The sequence below is a fragment of the Microtus pennsylvanicus genome, chromosome 14, assembly GCF_037038515.1.
Source record: "Microtus pennsylvanicus isolate mMicPen1 chromosome 14, mMicPen1.hap1, whole genome shotgun sequence".
Classification (NCBI taxonomy): Eukaryota; Metazoa; Chordata; class Mammalia; order Rodentia; family Cricetidae; genus Microtus; species Microtus pennsylvanicus.
In genome coordinates, this window is record NC_134592.1 from 15,204,732 (window position 1) to 15,228,046 (window position 23,315).

At 43.2% G+C, this 23,315-nt stretch overlaps 1 protein-coding gene across 12 annotated transcripts in view; it reads right to left on the reverse strand.

Annotated features, from left to right (window-relative positions):
* Unc79 (unc-79 subunit of NALCN channel complex) overlaps positions 1-23,315 on the reverse strand; it is a 242,092-nt gene that overhangs the window by 91,996 nt on the left and 126,781 nt on the right. For 7 of the 12 annotated variants that reach the window (XM_075947623.1, XM_075947617.1, XM_075947622.1 and 4 more), the window contains exons 19-27: positions 22,680-22,907; positions 20,353-20,494; positions 16,397-16,476; positions 16,157-16,305; positions 12,407-12,564; positions 11,815-11,996; positions 9,027-9,228; positions 8,235-8,414; positions 6,830-6,895 (exon numbers count right to left, since the gene is read on the reverse strand). In XM_075947623.1, the coding sequence (XP_075803738.1) occupies positions 6,830-6,895; positions 8,235-8,414; positions 9,027-9,228; positions 11,815-11,996; positions 12,407-12,564; positions 16,157-16,305; positions 16,397-16,476; positions 20,353-20,494; positions 22,680-22,907 (1,387 nt within the window). The remainder of the gene's footprint in view (positions 1-6,829; positions 6,896-8,234; positions 8,415-9,026; positions 9,229-11,814; positions 11,997-12,406; positions 12,565-16,156; positions 16,306-16,396; positions 16,477-20,352; positions 20,495-22,679; positions 22,908-23,315) is intronic. The other 5 variants (XM_075947625.1, XM_075947627.1, XM_075947626.1 and 2 more) reach the window with 1 other exon arrangement.

Sequence of the window (23,315 nt, forward strand, 5' to 3'; positions counted from 1 at the left end):
CACAGCTGAGAAGACAACTCATCAAACTCTATCCTAACCATTCTAAAACTCGCCTTCCTATTACAAGGGGAATGATTTTTTTTTTTTAATTCTCAGCAAGTCATATTTCCTCCATGGCTGAATATCATTTCATATGTGCCCTCATTTCAGTGATCAGGGCTTCGGGATGATGCTTGCTGCTTTTAGTCTGCCTTCCCTCTGCAGTCATAATGAGAGATCCTCAGCAAGCCATCAAAAGTACTTATCCCCATGCATAAAATAAACCACTATTTCCTATTCCGTTAATCTGCCCCTCCCACTCTGGACATTACAAGCCTGCATTTAGCTCATCATATTCCATTCGAATAGAGTGGGCTTATGAGAGATGCACACTTCTTAAGGGAAAGTGACCAGGCTAAATCCCTATGGGAAATGAGCTGTACAAACTGGATGGGCTGTTATTTAGTGCTACTTGAATTATCTATAAAAGATGTACAATTTCCATTTTGAAACTAAATACCTACAACTAAAGCACAGCAATTAGGACACCCACTAGCTTTCAGTTCTAGTCTGTGTGGTTCCTTCCTTAACTATAGTGATTCATTTTAAAGGTTTGATTTTATTTCTGTAAATAAAGTATAGATGTTAATATAACCCTGGAGGCAGAGCTAGCCTACCATAATTTAGTGTGGACTGGGTTCTCCATGGCTCGTTCACAGAGTGGAGTGACTGAATGAAACTCCGAAGCAGAATACAGGGTCACAGATTCAGGTTATTGGCACCAGGAAGAATCTGCTTTTCGAGACACGGCTCCTGGGCCTCCCATCCCCCACATACCAAATGCTCAGCACTCCTCCAAGCTGGACTACTTATGGATTTCAGAAGAACCAATGTTCGCCCACCCTTGCCAGGGCAGACTTCCATCTGGTCCCGTGTTTTGTGCTATAAATCTACTCCCCAGAAGCCATTCTTATTCCCTATGCCCACAGTTAACCTCAGTAATTAGAACAGGCCCTATATTCTGTTATGTTCCAAAGATAAGAAGAAATAAGCTGGGAAGCAGAAGAGGAAAATTTCCTTTAGCATTCCCCAAATATCTTTTATGCAAGGCTGAACTTTATCTATTCCTTGTTTGTTTCCCCTGTAAAGTACACATGGCTTGGAGGCATGTGCTATGTCTTATCCATCTTAGCACCTGCCACAGAGCACAGGATGCTATACCACAGAGGAGATACTTAATGTTCATACGTGTCCAAGTGAACTGAACTCAAATAATGCTCCAGATCTTGTCTTCTATATAAGAGAAAAGTTGGGGTCCCATGACAGAAAAGCTAATGTGGGAACATGCCTCTGTATGAACTGACTCAAAGTATGACTTTCAAAGTAACATGTGACAATCAGGCAGGGAAAGCAAAGACCACATCAATGAGTTTGTTCCTATATTTGACCCAGAAAATCCAAGGTCAAATGCTGCATTCTTAAGCCTTCACCTATCTGTCAACTTAAAGCTTTTCCCAAAGTAGTTCCAGTGTGTGCGCGCGCGTATGGGTGCATGTGCGTGTGTGCATGCATGTGTGTTCATACTACTGAAGGTGTGCGTGTGTGCATGCATGTGTGTTCATACTACTGCAGAAGGTGTGCGTGTGCATGCATGTGTGTTCATACTACTGCAGAAGGTGTGCGTGTGTGCATGCATGTGTGTTCATACTGCTGAAGAAGGTGTGCGTGCATGCATGCATGTGTGCATGTGTGCGTGTGTGTGTTCATACTACTGAAGGTGTGCGTGCGTGCATATGTGTTCATACTACAGAAGGTATGTGTGCGTGCATGCATGTGTGTTCATACTACTGAAGAAAGTGTGCGTGCATGTATGTGTGTTCATACTACTGAAGGTGTGCGTGCGTGCATGTGTGTTCATACTACTGAAGAAGGTGTGCGTGCATGCATGCATGTGTGCATGTGTGCGTGTGTGTGTTCATACTACTGAAGGTGTGCATGCGTGCATGTGTGTTCATACTACAGAAGGTATGTGTGCGTGCATGCATGTGTGTTCATACTACTGAAGAAAGTGTGCGTGCATGCATGTGTGTTCATACTACTGAAGGTGTGTGTGCGTGCATGTGTGTTCATACTACTGAAGAAGGTGTGCGTGCGTGCATGCATGTGTGCATGTGTGTGTTCATACTACTGCAGAGGGGCTGGAAAGCTAATTCTAGCTCACATGCTCCTCCACCCTGCTTTGCCTCTTCCCAGCCTGTGTCCTGTCACCATGTGTTTATACTCTGTGCTGGCTAAGGGTTTTTGATTTGTTTTGTTGTTTATTTGTTTGTCAACTTGTCACAAGCTGGAGTCATTTTGGAAGAATGACGCTCATCTGAGAAAATGCCTCCATCAGATTCTCTGCAGACAAGCCTGTGGGGTGTTTTCTTGATGAATGATTGATGTGGAAGGATCCAGCCCACTGTGGGTGGTGCCATCTCTGAGCAGGTGTGATATAGGTATGAATAATTTGAATTGACATGGATTTTGCTTTAGTGATATAAATTTAAGGTCAATATTGTTATATGTATATGTGTTTCTGATCTTGATTAAGGTATTGTGATTGTGTAGTTCACTTAAAATGTAATATATATAGCTTGTTAATAGATAATCATAATAGTCAAGCTTGTAGTCATGTTAGTTAAGATTTTCTAGATGTACATAGATATATTTTAGATAGGCATTCTTCATATTTTTCAAAGATTATAGAATATGGCATTTTAAATGTTTTAATAACTTAGGGTTTTTCATGACAATGAGACACTCTGCTCCTGGCAGCACCAATCTACTTCAAGAGGAAGATGGGCATCGAAGAGGATCCTTATGTAGTTTGATAGCCATTTGGGCAAGAAACTGCTCTTGCCTGGACTATTGCATAAACTGGACACAGAGAACCCGCAGAGAGAGGACTACTGAACTTGCCTAAGGTGAGATGATCTTTCGGGGTTCCTGATTCATGAAGGAGTCTGCAAGACATTCTGCAGGACACAACAGATAGTGACTGAACTGACTTTGAATTTTCCTGCTTCATGGAAATGTCTGCTGGATACTATGGGCCTGAAGGCTGAACATTGATGCCCCAACGGTACAGAGGAACTTTGGGTGACTGTACAGGCAGCGAGATGTCTCTGTCATTTCTAGAGTTTTGAAAATTGCTTACTTTTTGTTTGCTTAGGTAATATTGTATTCTTCTGGAGTCTTTGATGCAGTTGAAGACTAGATAGATAGTTATAGTTGTTTTCCTTTGTTATGATAAAAGATAATGTAGATATAAATATTGTAACTATAATTCTTACTTGATAACTGTTTTGTTATATGTAATTTTGCTATGTTAAAGTTAAAGCCTTCCTTCCTTTTTGTTTAAACAGAAAAAGGGGAAATGATGGAGGAAGGTCATTGGTTAAATAAACTGCCTTGGCCCTGATAGGTTAAATCATAGGTGGGTGGAGTAAACACAACAGAATGCTGGGAGGAAGAGAAGTGCGCTCAGACTCGACAGCTCTGCTCTCATGCTCCCCTCTCCCGGGCGGATGCGAGAGCTCTGCTCTCTGAGGCACATGCGATGAAGCTCCGACCCAGGATGGACGTAGGCTAGAATCTTTCCCAGTAAGACTGGTGCTACACAAGTTTATTAGAGATGGGTTGATCGGGATATCAGAATTAGCCAGTAAGGGCTAGAGCTAATGGGCCAAGCAGTGTTTAAATGAATACAATTTGTGTGTTGTTATTTCGGGGCATAAGCTAGCCAGGCGGCCGGGATGCTGGGGACACAATTACAACAGAGGAGAGGGAAGTGGCCGCTTTTTTAAAGGGAGAGAAACCACGCCCCAATGGGCTGGTATCTCAGCGGCTATAGGCTGGAGGAGCGGAAGGACCTCCCGCAACACAGGTGGTCCTTGGTGATATCAAAAAGCAAACTGAGAAAGCCATGGGGAGCAAGCCAGCACTCCTCCGGGTTCCTGCCTTTGAGTTCCTGCCCTGTCTTCCTTCATGATGGACACAAGATGAAGTAAATCCATTCTTCCCGGGTTGTGTCCAGCCATTCAGCCATGGTGTTCGAGCATAACAACAGAAAACAAACTAGGACAGTTCCACCAATGGGAAGCCCTAGGGAACGCCCCCTGCAGCTTCAGCTGATGAAATGCTCTCCTGCTGTGTCGGGTGTCAAAGTCAGGCATGCATGTAAATGCACTGTAGGCGAAGAGACATGAAACATATGTGAAATATATTTCTAGCCTCTTCCTTTCCAGCTATTCATCCCTGGGGGTGAGAAACATGCGAAGACTGATCATTTCACATTTGTATGGCTGGCACCATTCATTGGTATTGAGCTGATAAACCTTCTGAACCATGTACCCAGGTAACCCTCAGTGGGCATTGCAGACATGCCAATCTGAAATGCCCACAATATTACTGAAAAGACACCTTACACAATTGTACAAATGCCAGGCTAGCAGTGATGGAGTCCAAAATCAATGAACATGGTGGTGTTTATATTGCCACATAAGCCATATAAATAGGGAACTCAGGAACAATGAGTGTGAGACCCAAGCCTGTCACCAACAAATTTGTGGCATCTGTCCCTTTGTGAGAAACTCAGTTTCTTCTGCTATACAATGCGAATGTTACTGCCCCTCCCATGTCAGCTCTCACACTCCATGAATGTTATTTATGTACACAAAAGACTTTGGCTTGGCTCCTACACATTACAGGGGAATGCAGCTTTATTCACAGGCCTTGCAGAGTATACCATCTAACTATAGAAAACCTTCCGTTTTATTTGCCGTGAATCCTACATAAAGGCTAAGATTAGAAAATCATACATTGTAAACCCAGAGTTCCAAAGTTCAGCCTAAACACCAATTAGAAAGCTTTTTTATTGCGTAATTAAATTGCACCCGGTTTATTTCAGGCCTAATCAATAGCAAGTCTGCACAGAGGGGCTCGCTGCCCAGACTAAACAGAAATCTGTTTGTTAAGCAGCTAGCTCTTCCATTGTACACTATCCTATACCATCTTCTGATGGAGCATGCCTTCACTCCAAGTAAAAACATCACCATCCAGTGAAGGATAATTTAAAGACACAACAGTTGTTCTGCACGCCTAAAAAGCTGGGCCAACTGCTTCCCAACTAGGGAGGCTTTCCTCGTCCTGTTGTCACGGGGATTCTCTCCCAGAAGTCTTAGCTTCAAACTTACTTTAAACTATGCTGCTGCCTGCCCCTTTCTGCCTGGTCCTTCGGGTGGAATGATACGCTGCTTGAGGCTTAACTTCAGCAAACACACGGACATTTTCCTACAGGGATGTGAGGGGTTCCTTCGGTTGGATTGTTAGAATAGATAATAGTAACCAAAGACTGGCCTTTCAAGGAAGTGTGAATGGAAAGACCAGCCTCAAGATAAAATAAAGGAAATATATGAAACTTACTAAGAATTTTCTCCAAAAAGCCTCACTGAAAGGGAACAAGATGGACCTCACCGTTCTTTCTTTAGGAGATTTATTTATTTTTATTTTATGTGTATGAGTTCTTTGCCTACAGGTACATAAGTGCACTCTGTGTGGCCTACGCCCACTGCCCTAAGAGGCCAGAAGAGGATATCAGATCCCCTAGAACTGGAGCTACAAACAATTGTGAACCATTGTGTGGGTGGAATTAAACCTGGGTCCTCTGAAGAGCAGCAGTGCTCTTAACCACTGAGCATCTCTCCAGCCCAGATCCCACCTTTCTAATCTAGACTGAGTGTTGTTAGATCAGAGTTCTTTTAATTCCTCTCTCTCTCTCTCTCTCTCTCTCTCTCTCTCTCTCTCTCTCTCTCTCTCTTCTCTTTCCCCAAAGAAGAGTTATAAATCAAAGAGGGACTCAGCCACATGTTTGCCATTCTGGGTTTTCTAATCCCTTTCAAAAGAGAAAGAAGACTTTTTGCCCCCATTAACTTCCTGTATCCAAATCTCTGGGGCCTTTTCATCTCTTCAACTACTGAATTTCTGTGTTTTGAGTGACTTTTTTATAATATGCAAAGCTCATGACCCTCAAAGTCTCCTTATGTAAATTTTTCTCAGAGTGTTAGTTAATACCATTCTGATACATTTAACTTAAAGCTATACTCAGATAAAAATCTGAATGTTTATAGAATGAGACATCGGTGGGTCACCGAGGTTGCTATGACAGCCATGCAGGTATTCAGAAACTCTCAGTGAATAGTGGTAGTGTATGGACAGCATTCAGTTAGTAATGTCCTTGCCAGTATCTGCTCAACACATGAGACACTTCGTGCTAAATTCTAACAGTAAGGAATGTGACAGGGGAAGTTCTGCCATGTCACCCTAAATAAAGCCTCCAGACCCTCCAAACGATGGAGATGCTCCTGAAGAACGGAAAGGCGCAGACTCGCAAGGAACTGAGCAACTACAAGGATGAGCAGATGGTGGTTCAAACACAAAGCCCTTTCAAAATGCAAATGAAGAGTGTGTTTCACCTAAAGAAAACTCTTATCTACAAACACAGAGTTTCTATGTGTAGCTTACACATACAAACATATTGGGAGCAAGGAGCACAATCCTAGTCACGCCTGCTGTTCGTGGAGAGGTGGGCAATTGATGCTTCTTACTGGACCAAAAGTCAATGGGATCAGAAATCGTCTGCTTAGAAAACGATGTAAAGAATTGACCCAGCAGCGGTTCAGACATTTGAGCATTGAGAGCGAGACCCTTTGGGGCTCACAGATCTTAATATCACTCTGGTCCAGTGAGAAACACTGAGTTCTTTACCTAGGGTACCTATGATAGAGACACTTGTGTCAGAAGTACCCACCTGGCGTCTGTTCAGGTGTCCCACCGAGAGCTGGAGCAGACTGCTCATGCCTGGTCAACCTCACAGCTTAAAAATCAACAACAACTCTATTTCAATAAGCATTAAAGACAACTGGAGCCTAGAAAAATACTCAGTGCTGGCTGCTCTTGATAGCAGAAGCACACTAAGTCTTCTTATTTGTAACTGACATCATATAAAAGATGTTTACTCCAAAATGCTTGTGTTTTGTTTCTGATCTCAAGAAAACCCCTTCAAGTCATGTGGATTCTAAAAGCATCAAAATGGCTATGTGAATTAATAAGGAATAACAATAAATCAAGTGAAACCCAAACTAGTCAGTTAGGTTATTAAAGGGCTGGAAAACTCATACGAAAGTTGTAGTTAATGCAGCCTACGGTTGGTGTCCCTCAGCTGGCACCAGCTTCTCCCGGAGTCACTATGAATTATTCTTCAGTGTGATTCACTTTGCTCCCTGAGAAGCTAAGGTTATCAATTACTTAAAAGACTTTCCACCAACTCTTCTAAGGCTCAAAATACCACATACCCAGAGCTTGTCATAAAAAAGAAAAATGTAGCAAAGAAAAACAAATCCTATTTATGACTAACATGATCATGTCATATAAAGTTGTTCTCTAACAAATGCCAAGGAAATGCAAATCTTTCTGCTTTGGACAGAGGTGTGCCTAAGTGTGCTTGTGGTGTTACTTCATGGGTGGTACTTAAGACTAAATCATCCAGATCTACTCACTCATTCACAGTGATTTAGTTCTGCAGGCTTTATTATTTGCCACTTATGCGCTGTTGTTAAACACCGGTATTTAGTCATTTGGTTACTTAAGGAAAAGCATTCTCTTTAAATATAATATAAAGACCTTTATGAAACAAATGTGTGTGGTCTTTTTAAATCGACATCAAAGCTTATTTCCATTTATAAGTTATCTGAAGTTGAATAGAAATCCAACTTCTCTTCGGCCTGGTTTTTCTTTTTCAAAAGCCGCCATTTTTGCTGGTCTTTCTGGAGGCCTATGTGGTTGATTCTAGCACTCACAAAAAATGAGAATCATTCAAAGTTTGACCGCTACCCAAGCTGCCCTGCCGGCCCTTTTACTCTAACACTCAAAACCAAATGTTTCCTCTAAGCCTCATGCCAAGCATCAGTGGGTTCGCTTCCTTCTACATTTCAGAACTACTCTATATCAGTCAGGATTTTGCTACACCCACAAACTAGAGAAAGGCACCCGTGACATTTATGTCCATGGGGTGATGTTTTCAGGGACGCTGAGGGCCAACTTGATGAAATGGCTGTTTGCTAACTGTGCTACTTTCTGCGAACACTCGACAAGACACGTTAGCTCCAGGAAGACATTAAACAGATGTCATGGGAGGGAGAAGGAAGATACTCAACGGATTTTGGAGGTCAGGGTTTCAGGGAGGGAGAGTGCCCTCTTGGATTCTGTGGGCCCCTTCACGCTGTCCCTCAGAGACCGTACACTCTTCTGCCGGTTTCTTGCAAAGCGTGCCCTCTTGATTTTCCACAACGCAGCATCGCTGAGGTTGGCAACGTTGGTTCTCACAGCGGTGATGGCTTTGCAAAAGGAATTAAAGACATTACTCTTTTCCTTGGCAGGCCATGTGACCCAGCTATTTTGAAGTAATCCATCTGAGTACAGTTCCAGGACAAGAAGACATCTTTCATTCATGAATGACTCATCTACCGCCCCTAAGACCATGACGTGTCTTACAGTAAAAAGAATCATGACCACTCTCTATCAAGACTATCATTTTCCTGTTTAATTCATGAGGATTGATTATCTGATTTTGTTATATTTTCCTCAGCAACTGAATAATAAGCAGATGGGGGTTTGCACAGTGCAAGTATGTCTCACAAAATTGTTCACAGATATTATCAACATAACAACTGGGTAACACGTAAAGAAAACAGTCACAGGCAGTTAATATGTATCCTCCAGAAAGGGAGGAAAATTCAGATCTGAGACTAGCACAATATGTTTAAATCTATAGATTAGCATCATAACCACTTAAAAGTTAATGAACTGAGTACATAAAGTCAATTCTTTCTCTTTCACTCTTTCATGTGGGGAACAAGCTACAGAACAAGTGTCTCCTACTTATCTAGCCAAAAAGGATAAAAGGGGGGAGCCACGACTGTCTACATTAAGACTTTTGTCTTACTTACTTGTAGGAAAGGGAAATTCTTTGTTACAATCCAGATGCAGCTGAGCTTCTAAAGAAAGTGTCTCGAATCTGTTGACAAAGAACTCCCAGCTCAAAGCAGGGATATCTTGCTTAAGGAAATGCAAGAGTAAAAGCTTGCTCAGGATGGTGGGGCGGTCTTTAACCACGGTGTCAAACTGGAAGTCAAGGCAGAGACAGAGACCCTGGAAAAGAGGGATCAGACAAATCTAAGAGTCGTCAAAGAACATACACCAGGCAGCCGATGGAACAAAGCAATGTTTCCCAAAGCAAAATTATTCAATTGCAATCTTTCTGGTCACAAGTATTGGAAGGGAAAATGCATAGGAAAGTTTCTCCTGGTTTCAGAATACCTCTTCAACTTGATCCAGAACTATGAACTAAGAGTATGCCACTTATTTTCTAAATATTAAATAACATCCTCTTACCCCAAATACCAGTGCTTCTCTTTTCAATTACCTGTAGCGTTCACTGAGAAGCACACTTTCACCATTGTATTTTATTCTGTTATTGCGTGTGTGTGCGTGCACACAAGTATGAACATGCATGCATAAACCAAGAACACGTGGGGGCCAGAGGACAATTTTTGAAGCCCATTCTCTCGTAGAGTGGTAGGTTCAGGGAACTGAACTCAGGTCATCAGACTTGTGCCTCAAGCACCCATACCTACTGAGCCACCTCACTATCCCCCTAAACTTCATTTTAGAACATGTGAGAAGATAGTCATTAAATTTCCTTACAATCCTAAATTGTGTGCTTGTAAAATAACAACAAAAAATCATTGTTTTCTTGGAATGAAACCAGAAAACACATTTAAAACATTCAAAGGGGGAAATAGATGTGTGGTAATTTAATTGAAAATGGCCCCCTAGGCTCACAGGGACTGGCACTGTTGGGAGGTGTGGCCTCGCTGGAGTAGGTGTGGCCTCGCTGGAGTAGGTGTGGCCTCGCTGGAGTAGGTGTGGCCTCGCTGGGTAGGTGTGGCCTTGCTGGAGTGGGTGTGGCCTTGTTGGAGGAAGCGTGTCACTAGGGGTGGACTTTAAGGTTTCAGAAGCTCAGTCTAGGCCTAGTGTCTCACTGTGCCTTCTCGCTGCCTAAGGATCCGGGTGTGGAGCTCTCAGCTACCTCTCCAGCACCATGTCTGTCTGCGTCCTGCCATGGCGATCATAGACTAAGCCTCTGGACGAACGCCAGCCCCAGTGAAATGTTTTCCTTTGTGGGAGTTGGTCATCATGTCTTTTCCCAGCAACAGAACACTAACTTAAGACAGGATGGAACATCTATTTCTCTAGTCTACAAAAATTTCTTTGACACATATTCATATTTAAAAATATGACTTATCCAGCCATCCCATTCCCCCATTCTATCAGTTAATGAGTAGCCCTGAGCCACTGCCTGGAAAGTCAACTGGAAGAGGACATCTGAGTTTCTTAGGCACAGTGTGCTTGGGCAGCACAGCCCTGCATTTGTCCAGGTCCAAACAGGTGGCTTTCTTCTTGCTTGGTCATATAACAGATGAAAACTTATTATACTAGAGAGAATGAGGGAGGGGGAAGGGAGAGGTAAGGAAGGGGAAGGAAGAAGAGCTTGGCTTTCTACGAGTCAGAGTGAAGTCTGTCTTAGGACCATGACTCTGAAAACATGACGTTGCCTTTCCAACCTCCAGCTTCCCCAAATGTAACAGGAAACCTACAAAAAGCTATTCTGAGGGCTAAGGGAGGTAATGCATGATGGGAACTTCTACTCCACATCCTGGCAACACAGTACTTGTCTGGCAAATGCTAACTCTTGCCATTACTATAAGTTTTGATAAGAACAATAAAATTCAAACCAGTATCATGGTAGAAAAACAGTAGGCACTAATGTACCCTGTGCCCTCTGCTAAGTCCTCCTATGTCTCTGAGGCTGACTTTCTTTTTACAGCGGAAGGATTCACATAAGACAGACATGCGGCCCTCTCCAGGTCACCTACTCCTTGGTTTTGGTTCACAATGTCCCAATGGTGGCATGCTGGCCTGATCGTGCTTCTCTTCCATCCCCCTTAGCCTCCAACAGCAGCTCCAGGCCAGAGGCCAACTGAACATCACAAAATGAACCAGCCTGCTTCCAAAATGCGCCCACCCTTCCCCCACACACAACAATTACAGCTGCCCACCAATTTCATCAGCATGTGGGAAAAAACAGTTTAAAAAGTTGTATCAGAAAATAGAACAAGTTACCGTTAATAAGATATGGTCCTGGGATGTTTTCCCCACTGTACAGGGAGAGTTAGGGGTAAAATAGATCTCTGCTTGTTTTTATTATAACATAACATGCGTACATTTGAACACACGGAGATCTCTGCTACTACCGACACCAATGCCATGCCTTTGCATGGTACTGTAGTTTGGATATCTCTGTCCACTCTCCTAAAACGTTCATTATGCTGAAACTCAACCCCTTGGCAATATTAGAAGGTGAGTTTGGGGGAAAGACAAAGCCATGTGGACAGGATTCTCACAAATAAGACTCATGTCCTTAAACAAAGGCCCAGGCACAGCTAAAGGCATCGCTATGAACAAGAAAGTGGCCCTCACCAGACACTGAGTCCACAAGTACCTTGATCGTGGGCCTCCCAGACTCCAGAGTTACGTTACATAAATTTCTGTGATTTTTATAAGCTACTCTGCTTGTGGTATTTTGACAGAGCATGGCTAAACAAGACCATGACAAAGGCAGTGAGCTGGTGGGACTGACAGTCTGTAGGGCTGATAAGACACATCCCCCGTCACCTGCAGTGCTGGCCTCTTTATGGTATCAAGCAGGAGACCTGCTCTGGTGGCAACTGCAGGGTTCACATCCTCCACAGCTGTCAGGAAGCAGCAGAAGGCGTGTGCCAGTGAGTACTTCAGCAGGTGGTTTTTGGTCACTGAGTGAATATCCAAAAACCTACAAATGACAGCTACTTTTTCCACTGCAATATAAAATACAAAGGACAAAAGGCATAAGTATATATATTAACATATTTCAAAAAATATTTCATTTATTTACTTGTAGGTGGGGCATGCATGTAACACAGGCCATGTGAGATCAGAAAACAACTGTAGGGATTGCTCCTCTCCTCCTACCACACAGCTCCAGAGGACTAAACTCGGGCCTTTGGCCTTGGAGGCAAGTACCTTTACCAGCCACTGAGCCATCTTGTTGGCTGTGTGGTGACAGCTATTTAGGCCTCATAAGAACTGACCCCCATAAGAAAAATGGTAACTTGGGGCTCCTACACGGAGATTTTAAATATCAGCAATAAAGGCCAAAAACAAATTTCAAAACTGAACATCTGATTTATCTTACGACCCAGAGGACTTTTTACACATATAGAAGTACCTGCTTCAAACCTCATCTTCCAGTCTTTGCTGTTGAAGTTGCCGTTTATGATTGTCCAGAATATGTCAGCACCATGAGGAAGGGACAGAGCATGAAGAAGGAGAGGGACTGCCAATGAGGACAGCTGAGAGAACTCGGACTTGACGACTCTCCACAGGCTGGGAAGCAAGGAACAGCAAAGGCATTACATCATCACCACCTTGGCAGAAGCAAAGAGCCTCGTCTCTTAACTCAGTGACACTCAACCTGTGGTTCTCCACTGCTTTGGGGTCGAATGACCCTTTCACAGGGGTTACTAAGACCATCGGAAATGCAGATACTTACATTATGGTTCATAACAGTAGCAAAATAGGAGTTATGAAGTAGAAAGGAAAATAATTTTATGGTTGGGGGGGTCACAACATGAGGAACTGTATTAAAGGGTCATGGCATTAGGAAGGCTGAGAACCACTGTCTTAGCTTATGGTTAGATCTGGGTGAAAGCGCTTTGTCCGCAAGACTATAATCCTCCAACATTTATGTTTAGATCTGTTAATATTTTCTGAAGAAATTACTTTTATATCACAAACTGAAAAATTAATAAAATTTTAATTCCATATATAAATTTAGCTATATAAATGAACTAAATAATATAGAAAATTAACAGGTATATTAAGATGATAATATGATAAGTGGTTTTAAAATTGTTTCTTAGGTGAATAACTAGTAAGCTTCACTGTTTATTTTATTTTTCTGCCCAGCAGACTTTCCCCTCTTTGAATGACAAAGAATAACTGCGTGTCTGCTCTCGACAGCCTCTACGGAAACTGTCAAGACTGTCATAAAAGGGCTCCCTCTTTTGCCCACCATAAGGACGAGCATGAAGCAGGTTTAACAAAGCACTTCACTGTCCTAAACTGAGGGATTAGCTTACAAGCAAGCAGGCATATGACCCAAACTGAAGTCTTTCAGGACCCTTTTCCAGGTCATGTTGCGAACTCTGGGAGACAGGGGTCTGTCTCTCCTTCAAAGCCTTCGTGATTGAAGGACAATGTCAATCAAGAGCTGCAGGGACATACCTCACTAGTAAGACGCCAACGTTTAGTTTGCTCTAACAAGCTGGCACCGGGCTAAGTGACAGCAGGATGGGGAAAGAGAAGGAGGAACATGATGGAGGATCACAGGATGGGGAAAGAGAAGGAGGAACACGATGGAGGACGCCCAGTGACCACTGCCTCCACTTCTGCGCCCCTCCGCATTAGACAAAAACAAATCCGAACGCTGAAACCACCCACTGAAAGCAGATTAGCTGCCTTCAGCAGCGCTCTGAAGAAGTGGCAATTCTTTGTTATTTCTTATTGATTCCTATCGCTTCCCTCCTGTTGGCTGTTGTACTCTTTCTTCCATGTTCCTGGGGCTCCCCAACCCAGGCTCTATCTTGCCTCTCTGAAGAAGTTGGCTACACTTACTCACCTTAAGATTTAAATCTTCTATTAAACTCCCCTTACCATGCATTTTTCTTTCCTTCTAAATGTCTCCTTCCGTTCATCATGCCTTCTCTTCTCCATCATGCCCTTCATTCTTATTTCTACTCTGCCTGCCAGAGCCCTAACGCTTGGCTCCACAATTCTCTTCTTTGGGCTCTTTTCTGCAAATCCTCCCCAATGACCATAGATCTATGCAGACTTCCTTTATCAGCACCCAAGTCTTGGGCATCCATTCCCCTGCCTGTCTCTTTTCCTTTGAGACAGGGCGCTCTGTGCTGCACCTCTACGGGCCTTGGGTCCTGGAAGTCTGTTCACAGGGTCTCTCTTCACACTTCTCAGCTAGAGCCCAGCGCTGACTCTGTCAGTTGTCACTTCTTTTCATGGGTCTCCAGCTATCACCAAAGAGAGAAGCTCTCTTCAAGACTCTCACCGTGGGCCCTGGACTGCCTCTCCAGCCACTTCCCTTACTCCCCTGAAACCACATCTTAGAAAATGCCGCCTGCTATCACCTCACTAGTGTTTCCCATTTCTTGTCCCCCCTTTTTAAGCAACTCTACCACCTCTTTGTCCTCGACATTCCTGCTTTCTAAAAACGTCCTCTCTTTATTACATTTCTATTACAATTGAGTCCCATAATGCAGATGAAGATGTATCTGCTGCCGAGCCCTGTCCCCATCACTGATGCAGATGGTTCTTGTCTACCTGTGACCTGTGCAGAACAGCCACTTACCACATGACACTGGATTATTTGTGACTTGTGTGTGTACAGGATAAAAATATGTATTAATGTACCCAAGATTATACCCTTGTTTATCAGTTTATCATTCGGAGTCAAGGCTGCTTCTTCCTTCAGCCCCTAATATAGAGCGATTTGGTTCCAGTGAGAGAGAGAGAGAGAGAGAGAGAGAGAGAGAGAGAGAGAGAGAGTGTGTGTGTGTGTGTGTGTGTGTGTGTGTGTGTGTGTGTGTGTGTGAAAGTACACTTGCCCATGAGTGGAGGCCAGAGGTTGTCCTTAAGTGTTTTCCTCTGTTGCTTTCCACTTTCCTTCTTGAGACAAGGTTTCCAGTGTACCTGCACTTCATGGTTTTAGCTAGACTGACTGGGTAGCAAGCCCACAAGTCTGGCTTGTCTCTGCCTTGCAGAGTGCTGGGGTTATAAATGCCATGCCTGGCTTTTGTGTGGATGCTGGGAATCCACACTCAGGCTTCCATGCTTACACAGCATGCTCTTTATCCTCTGAGCCATTCTCCTGAACCCAAAAGTACACAAAATTAAACAATAAAATATCTGTCACCCTTAATATTTATCACTCATTCCTTCTCAGACTAGACTAAAAAATTCCTTAAAGCACTAGAATAGTATTATGATAAATAAAAATAAAATAAGTCATTATATTCATTGACTGAATAAATAAACGAGAAATAAGTAAGGGCAGAGCCTCAACTGTTTTTGTTGCAATGCATGAAGAAGCCTTTTTAAGTATCAGACTAGCCTCCTACTTACAAAATGATCTTTTTTTCTGGCTTGTCTCCAGGAAGTCTATAATAGTTATTTGAAGGTTCTCAGAAAGAAAGCACCATAAACCTAGGGCACTATTTTATTATTATTCTCAAAATACCTCTATCTCTTGAAAGCAAGGCTAATGGCACCCAGAGGATTCAGTATCTGCCAGCATTTCGAGTAAGATTACTATCTTACAAAAATCACACTTGGCAGCATTATTCGCCACTGGCATTTTTCTAGGGTCTACTATATTCATAATTCAGCCAACAACTGAACATCATAGAATGATCCTTACCTGTCTGGCCCAGCAGAATCTAATAAGCAAACATTGCTGTCCTCCTGCTGGCATACTGAGACAAAATACACGGAAGCAGAGCTGAGTGTGGTGCCCCAGGAGACAAAAGCAAGGGGTCTCTGAGTTCAAGGCCACCCTGATCTAATGAGTTAGGCTAGCCAGGGATACACAGTGAGACCCTTCCTGCCAAAACAAAAACAGGTCTAGTGGTTGGTGGCACACACCTTTAATCCCAGTGCTCGGGAGGCAGAGATTGGTCTTAAGACAGAGCCAGTTCCAGGACAGCCAGGGCTACGAGGAGAAACCTGTCTAGAAACGCCTCCTTAAAGAAAAAAACTAACAAGCAAAACTAGGAAGTAAGTGAGTTTCTTTATCAAATTATTGTTCTGAGAGAGAAAGGTCAAATAAAATAGAGTAAGTCTTACTCTCGTTTTAGTTCTTAAAACTGAAACCCAAAACGTAAACAAAAATGTGAACAGCACGTACCTTGCAATCAACATGTGGTCCTGGATGTAGGCTAAAAACTGAGGATGGTCTTTCCTCGCAGAGTATAAACATTCTCCGTGCAGACAGAGAATCTTTAAGCAATTGAGCATATTAAAAAGAATGTCTGGCTCTTCAAACTTAGCCATTTCCTATGCAAAGAACACACAGTTATTGTGTCTTCCAAAACAACAAATAGTTCCAAAGCCAAACCAAATATTCAAATATTTCAGAAAAATCTACCTGGAAAATGGTATATATTAGTCTCAGCGTTACTGGAAGCTGTTGGTAGCAAAATTTTCTTTCCGTGTCGTTCTTTATTGCTATGAAAACACAATTACACAAAGGTTAGCCCAGCTCCTTCCCTCCCATCATTCATCAGTTCATCAGGGTCAGGGAACCAGAGAGGGGTAAAAGGGTAGAGAATGCATTACATGTTTGTAGATGCTTTTCACTTGGGTTTTAATATTATCATGTGCCCACTTAGTGTGGTAGATCACGCCTTTAATCCCAGCATTTGGGAGGCAGAGGCAGGTAGATCTCTGTGAGTTCAAGTTCAGCTTGGTCTTCATAGTGAGTACCAGGACAGTCAGAACTAAACATAGCAAAACCCAGAGAGAGAGAGAGAGAGAGAGAGAGAGAGAGAGAGAGAGAGAGAGAGAGAGAGAGAGAGAGAGAGAGAGAGAGAGATCCTTAGCATGTGCCCTTCTGTGAGGAAATAGAGGAAACCTTTTAAATCAAAGACTCTCAGCTTCCATTTTTCACGGCAGAGCTTCCATGTTACCCCAGTGTCTTCAGCTGCCTGAACCACCCCAGACCCTGCCTGTGCTCCTGTGGGGGAATGGACCTGGGGCTGGCAGGGTGTGCCCTCATAATTAAAAGGAGACAGGAAGGTATGAAGAGAGGGGTGCAGGTTGCTGAGCTCCTAAGGAGAGTTTATGATACAGACTGGTAAACAAGGTCTTTGAAACAGACGATGGTTTCCAAACGCAAACACTGCTCCTGGATGTCTCTTCTCGGGAGGTTCTCTAATCTCTGCCGCGACAACGGGGGGCAACACTACAGTGTTCATACAGGCAAGCTCGAGTTACCAGGTTAGCCAGATACCAAAACTAGTGGAATAGTATAGCACAGAGGGAGGAGGGTTCTCAAGACCCTCACCCCTAGCAAAGGAGCTTTTGACATTTGATGGCTTTGGGCAGGAGGAAGAGTCAGTTTTCTGGAAGAGTGTGGTCTGTCTTGCCCAGTAGATGGTCTCACACATGAGTACGTGCCCTGCACAAACTGAAGTCTATGGGATAGAAAAAAAAAGTTGGAGCAATGGGGAGGTTGGGGATGGGTTTGGGAGGAGTTACAGAGGGGAGGGATGAATGTGATCGAAATACATGGTAAGAAATTTTCAGAGTTAATAAAAATATTATGTATTTTTTAAAACTCCTGCAAGATGGGCCAAATAATGTGCCACTGTAAGTTGTGGCAATTCCTAGCATCAGAGACAATGACAGCCAAATCTCTTGGCTGATACATCGGTGAGTTTCGTGATGATCTTCTACTCAACGGCACTTTATACATTGTTATCAGCGCCCAGCTCTGAAGGCTGATGTGAAAGTGAACACACAATTTTGGCAGTAGACATGTGTCTACAAGAAATCTTTCCTGCAAAATGCAGAAAGAGGAAACATGAAAAGGATGTGGAAATTGCTGAGCCCATTCGTGCAGCACCAAGGTTCCCTGAGCAGGAGCCCAGAACCACCACTAATGGCCACAAGGCACAAGCAGTACCAGTTTCTGAGTGGCAGGGAACATTGGTCTAGGAAAATAGTACAGGAGACACACATTATTCTGTTTCATCCATTTTGGTTTTGGGCTTTTATATAAGAATCTCACAATGTATTCCAGAACAGCTCAGAATCCATGATCTTCCTGCCTCAGAACATGCAGGCATTACAGACATACTTGGGAGTGAGTTGGTTTGTTTTTGGTTTTTGGAGTGAGTTTACAACGGCATCTCACAAGGAGGCAAAAGACAAAAGGAGGAAATCAGGCTGAGGCTGAGACTGTAACAGGAGCCTTGAAGCAAGACCCAGGGGAGGCAAATATTTTAAAAGGTAGAATTTGACCAACTTCATAAGGAAGAACATAAGAGGCCTCTGTAACCACGGTGTCTACATGTGCAAACTCAGCGAAGTGAGGCTCACTGGAGAGCAGGGCTGCTTCTGCTCTGAATGCACACAGATGTTTCTATACTATTATTCTGTAAACAACTCGGGGCTTTAGAGTAACTCAATGATAGTGCACTTTGCCTTGCAGTCACAAGGCCCTAGGTTCAACTCCCAGTATTGCAAAATAAACTTAAGCATTATAAGTCATCTGAGGATAGTTTAAAATAAATGGAAGGACAAGTATAAGTTATGAATGATTACTATACCATTTTATATCAGAGCCTGGGCACTTACAGAGAAGGAGGTGCTGTGTCCTAGAACCAATGAACTAGAAGGCTGAGGCAGGAGAATTAATGCAAATTCAAAACCAAACCTGGGATACATAGTGTGTTGCATCTAGTTCAGCCTGAGCTACACAGTGTGCATCTATCTCAAAAATAACAAAAAGAAGTGATAATTACTTGAGTTGTGTGCTATGAAATAAAACTGTTTCCACAGAAAGAGCACAAATTATTAGATCCTGAGTGAAGTCTTTGCTTCCCTTAGGTACAAAGCTCAATAGAAACATAACTCCAGCTGTGCGAGCAGCTGCAACCATAAAGCAAGGTCATTGCTTCTAAGAAACCAGGAGGTCTGGGTTCCAGTTCCTGTCTCTACTAACCCTACAGTGTCTGATTTCCTAATTCTCTGGCCCTGCCTGCTACAGAATCAGAGGTAGAGGCTATGGTCTTGTTCGGTTTTTTGAATACATATCGAGTGTATGTAATAAATGAATTACACAAGTCACTGGACCATAGGCAAGTCACTTGGCCTGCCTGGGCTTTGGCTTTTCATTGTTGAAGATACACACACACACACAAACACGCACGCATATATATATATATATATATGTATGCGTGTGTGTTTGTGTGTGTGTGTGTGTGTGTGTGTAGAGAGAGAGAGAGAGAGAGAGAGAGAGAGAGAGAGAGAGAGAGAGAGAGAGAGAGAGATTACATAGGACAGGCAGGGCACTCTAGTGGAAGCTGGATAGGGGGCTTCATTCATTTGCCTTCATTTTCCCACCAATTCCCACCCTGATGGAGGAGGTTACAGAGGAAGGAACATGGAGCCTTTACTACACAGAACCAATGAAACACATCACCTCCTTCCAGCTTAGTTTTTAATAGAGTTAATGTGAGTCAGAGAGTCAGTCTTTAACCATTTATAGCATCCATCCATGTAGAAGCAGTTAGTTAGAGCAAGAATTCTTTTAGTGATAATGTAACTATCATGAACCACAGAAGATAGTCCCCTAAGAATGGTTGCCGTTCATGAAATAAAGCCCATGCTTCCTTATTCCAGAGTGGACCTTCCAGGAGCAAGACAATTTATGATAGTAGAAGTAGAAATTCTTAAAGGTGTCCCAAATCTGTTCTAAGCCACACAGCATCTCCGTTCAGATCTAGGGACGAGGCTTTCCCATGCAAGAGGGAACATCTTAACTCTGTCTGAGCATTACAAGGTAAGGAATGATTCCCCAATCTGTCTGCCATCTTGGGGTCCTCAGTTCACACACCAATAGCCTTTAAGGAAATTATAAAGAAGCCATCCTTCCAAGCACAAGGGATGACCAGCCCTGGAACGCAGCTAGGCAAGGTGCATCTGTTTAGGTTCTTGGCCAATCTCCCAAGACGCAGATGCTGTGTGGACACAAGTTTTGTTGCCTCTATCCATTTGACTTTGACTACATGCCCCAAGTGGCTATTGAGACTGTTAGCATCCTCCACCGCGGCCATTCTCAGTTTCTTCTGCACAGAGAACTTAGTGCACTAGGTAAACTTCACATTAGGTCTCTATAAACCAGGATGAGTTTTTGCTCTTAACAAGATCCTGGGGCCAGGAAGACACTTGGGGGTTGGCAGTCCTTCCTAACATGGTAGGAAATGTTTTACCTGTATAATCTACACTAAAGAAGCACCATTAAACTTTTCCAAGTTGCTGAAGTTGTATAGACCAGAAAGTGTACAACCCATACTCCCATCAGCCAAGTTCACCTACCAGCATTTTCTGAAGGCGCTGTATGGGTACCTGGATTCTCTCCATGCCTGGCTGCTGGGTTCTCCTCCTCCTCTCCCTCATGCCCTATAATGAACTCTGGCTTGGAAGAAAGGAGGCTATCTTCAAGGCTGTCTGTGGGCTCCTGCAACAGATACAAGTGGCTATGTGAGGGGCCATAAAGAACAGCTTGGTTTAAGTCAGCAAAGGTGAATCAGCCTGTTCTACCCAACTTTGTGCTGGCCAAGAGAAGGGCCTGCACCAGCACTTATATCCATGCTACTGAGAGGCGGGTGTGCTGCAGTGGCTGATGAAATATTTGCCTTCACTGGGTACAAGAAAACAGAACATCGAAACCATTGCCTGATCTCCTTGGACAGCTCCCCCACCTTTCTTTAGTCCCAGAGATCAGCACCCATTCACATCTTATTTAGGAGCTAATGTTTTCAGACATGATGTCAATTCTAGTGGCCTGGGTGAATCTATGTTTTAGGAACAAGAAGTTGCTGTAACATGTGAGTTAAAGGAAGCAAAGGTATACAGCTTAAGTGTCTATCAGCAGACAGATGGATCAACAAAATGTCTATCCACACAATGGGTTGTTATTCAGGCTTTACCAGGAGATATTAATGCATGCTACACCTTGAAGGAAGGTTGGGGACATGATGCCATCACAAGAGACAAATGCTGTAGGCACTCACTTAGACATCTACAGTAGTCAGTGTCATAGAAATGGTTAGTAGGAGCTGGGGACAGAGAGATGGGCAACTGTTAAAAGTCCTGGAGATTGGCACACGCCTTTAATCCCAGCACTTGGGAGGCAGAGGCATGCAGACCTCTGTGAGTTCGAGGCCAGCCTGGTCTACAGAGACACAACGCTCATGATGGAGGGCAGCTCTTCTTGGGTAGTCAAGCCGTGTGCCAGTTTGTCCCCTCTAAGCCCTGTTGAGACTGTCCCTGTTGTGATATTGAGGCGGGACCAGGTAGGTCTTTTAAAAGGTGATTAGAGCTTCTCCACTAAAAAATTAACCCCGTGTCTCATTTGGGTGACATTCTCTACGTCTGAATTCTTTTCCTGTCATCAGCTTTACTGCAGCTATAAACTCGGGGCTCATATCCCTCAAAGGGCTCCTGGTCCCATCGCCCTGAGGCTGGTCCCAAAGTCCCTCTCTTATGCCCCCAGAGCTACTCTGTTCATATCTTGCTGTAATAATCATCACACTGACTTGTGGTTCTCTGTTTACTTAAGTATATCCCAAGTCACTCTCAGCTGTTTTGTTTTAAGCAGGGCTGGGGATAGAACTCAGGGCATTGTGCATGCTAGGCAGACACTCTACCACTGAGCTATACCTCCAGACAGACCCTACCTAGATTCCTTGGCTTCAATCTCTATTGCCTCACCATCTGTTTTGGTGGCTGGTTTTATTTTGGTTTGCTTTGGTTGCTTTTCAATTACATTGTATTATATGCTGACAAGGATGAACCTGGAGGACATTATGTTTTGGTAATAAAAGAAGCAGATCAAGCAAATGTAAACTATTCTCACTTGCACGAGGAATGTAAAACATCTAAGTTCAGAATGGTGGACAATGGGCAGTAGTTAAAGACAATGGGGGTGGGGAGAGTATTTTATGGGAAGTTCCCAATGGCTGTGTTAAAACACATAATATTATATAAAGACAGGACTAAGAAGGTCAATAGACTGCCACTGAGGGCACACTTTATAGCTTATGCGTGATACTTCAAAAAGTGTTGGATCTTTTTAGAGAAGTAACTTTTGGCCCTAAGCAATATCTGAAGAAGCAGAAGAAATGGTGGCTCGGACAACTCAGTTTCATCTACCTCTGATGGCCTAAGGATATTTTGGTGTTATGTGTGCCCTTTAAAGTATGCTATAAAGGAAACAGCTAAAGTATGGAGCCACTGAAATGTGACATCCATCAGAGGTCAATTCTTTATGTGGCTTTTCCTGATAGCAAATCATGAACATAACCGGAAAAGAGAATGGGTTTTCTTCATTGTTGATGATGCTGGTGAGCTCCTTGGATCCGTATCCATCACAATCTACTTCGTATTTAACTGTATAACGTACTATGTCCATTATTATTTAAACTTCATAAACATAACTGAGTGATAAAAATCCTTTAGGGATACCAGTAATATTCTGTGTTTGTAAAAACTCTGTGAACGGAGCTGCTGCCATTCAATGTTAGCCACTCAAACACAAGTCTGTATCCTGTGTCCCCATCTCCTGTCCTAGACAACAGTTAAACAGCCCCATCACTCCGGCTTTGCTTATCGTAAGCCATCTCATTTCTTCAGCTGCTTACCACCAGCCGGCTTTCGTCTTTGGGAGCTAGCCTCTCGAGGAGTTCACACGCCAGCTGGTAGCAGAGGATACTAGACTGGCACAAGTTACACTCCTTCGCCTTTTTGTCCTTCTGGCAGCTGTGGGAGCCCCCCCAGGGGGCCTGGAAGACATTGTTGATGATAGAAATAATGTCCTTTGACAAACTGTGCTCCAAGCCCATCGTGATGCCATCGTCTTGTAACTCCATCTGAAAGACACACCAAAGGACAGAGAAAGAAAGAGAGGAAGGAAGAGAAAGAAGACAGAGTTTGGTCCTTAATCCAGCATTCTCTTGGCATAATACTTGTCAATAATTCAATTACTTTAAAACAATATATGTTTAAAAGCCAAGAAGACACACTGCTTTCTAACATCCATCTAAAAATAGTATAAATACAAAATAAAATATACAGATTATCCTTAAAATCTGTGTGTCATTAGAGATGGCTCTGAGCCACCATGTATTTAGATTCAAACCTGGGTCCTCTCAAAGAGCAGACAGTGTTCTTAACCACGGACCCATCTCTCTAGTCCCCGTGGCCTGATTTGTTTGTTTGTTTGTTGATACTAGAACAATCTAAGATTACTTAATTTGTTCTGTTTTCTAGAGTTTCTC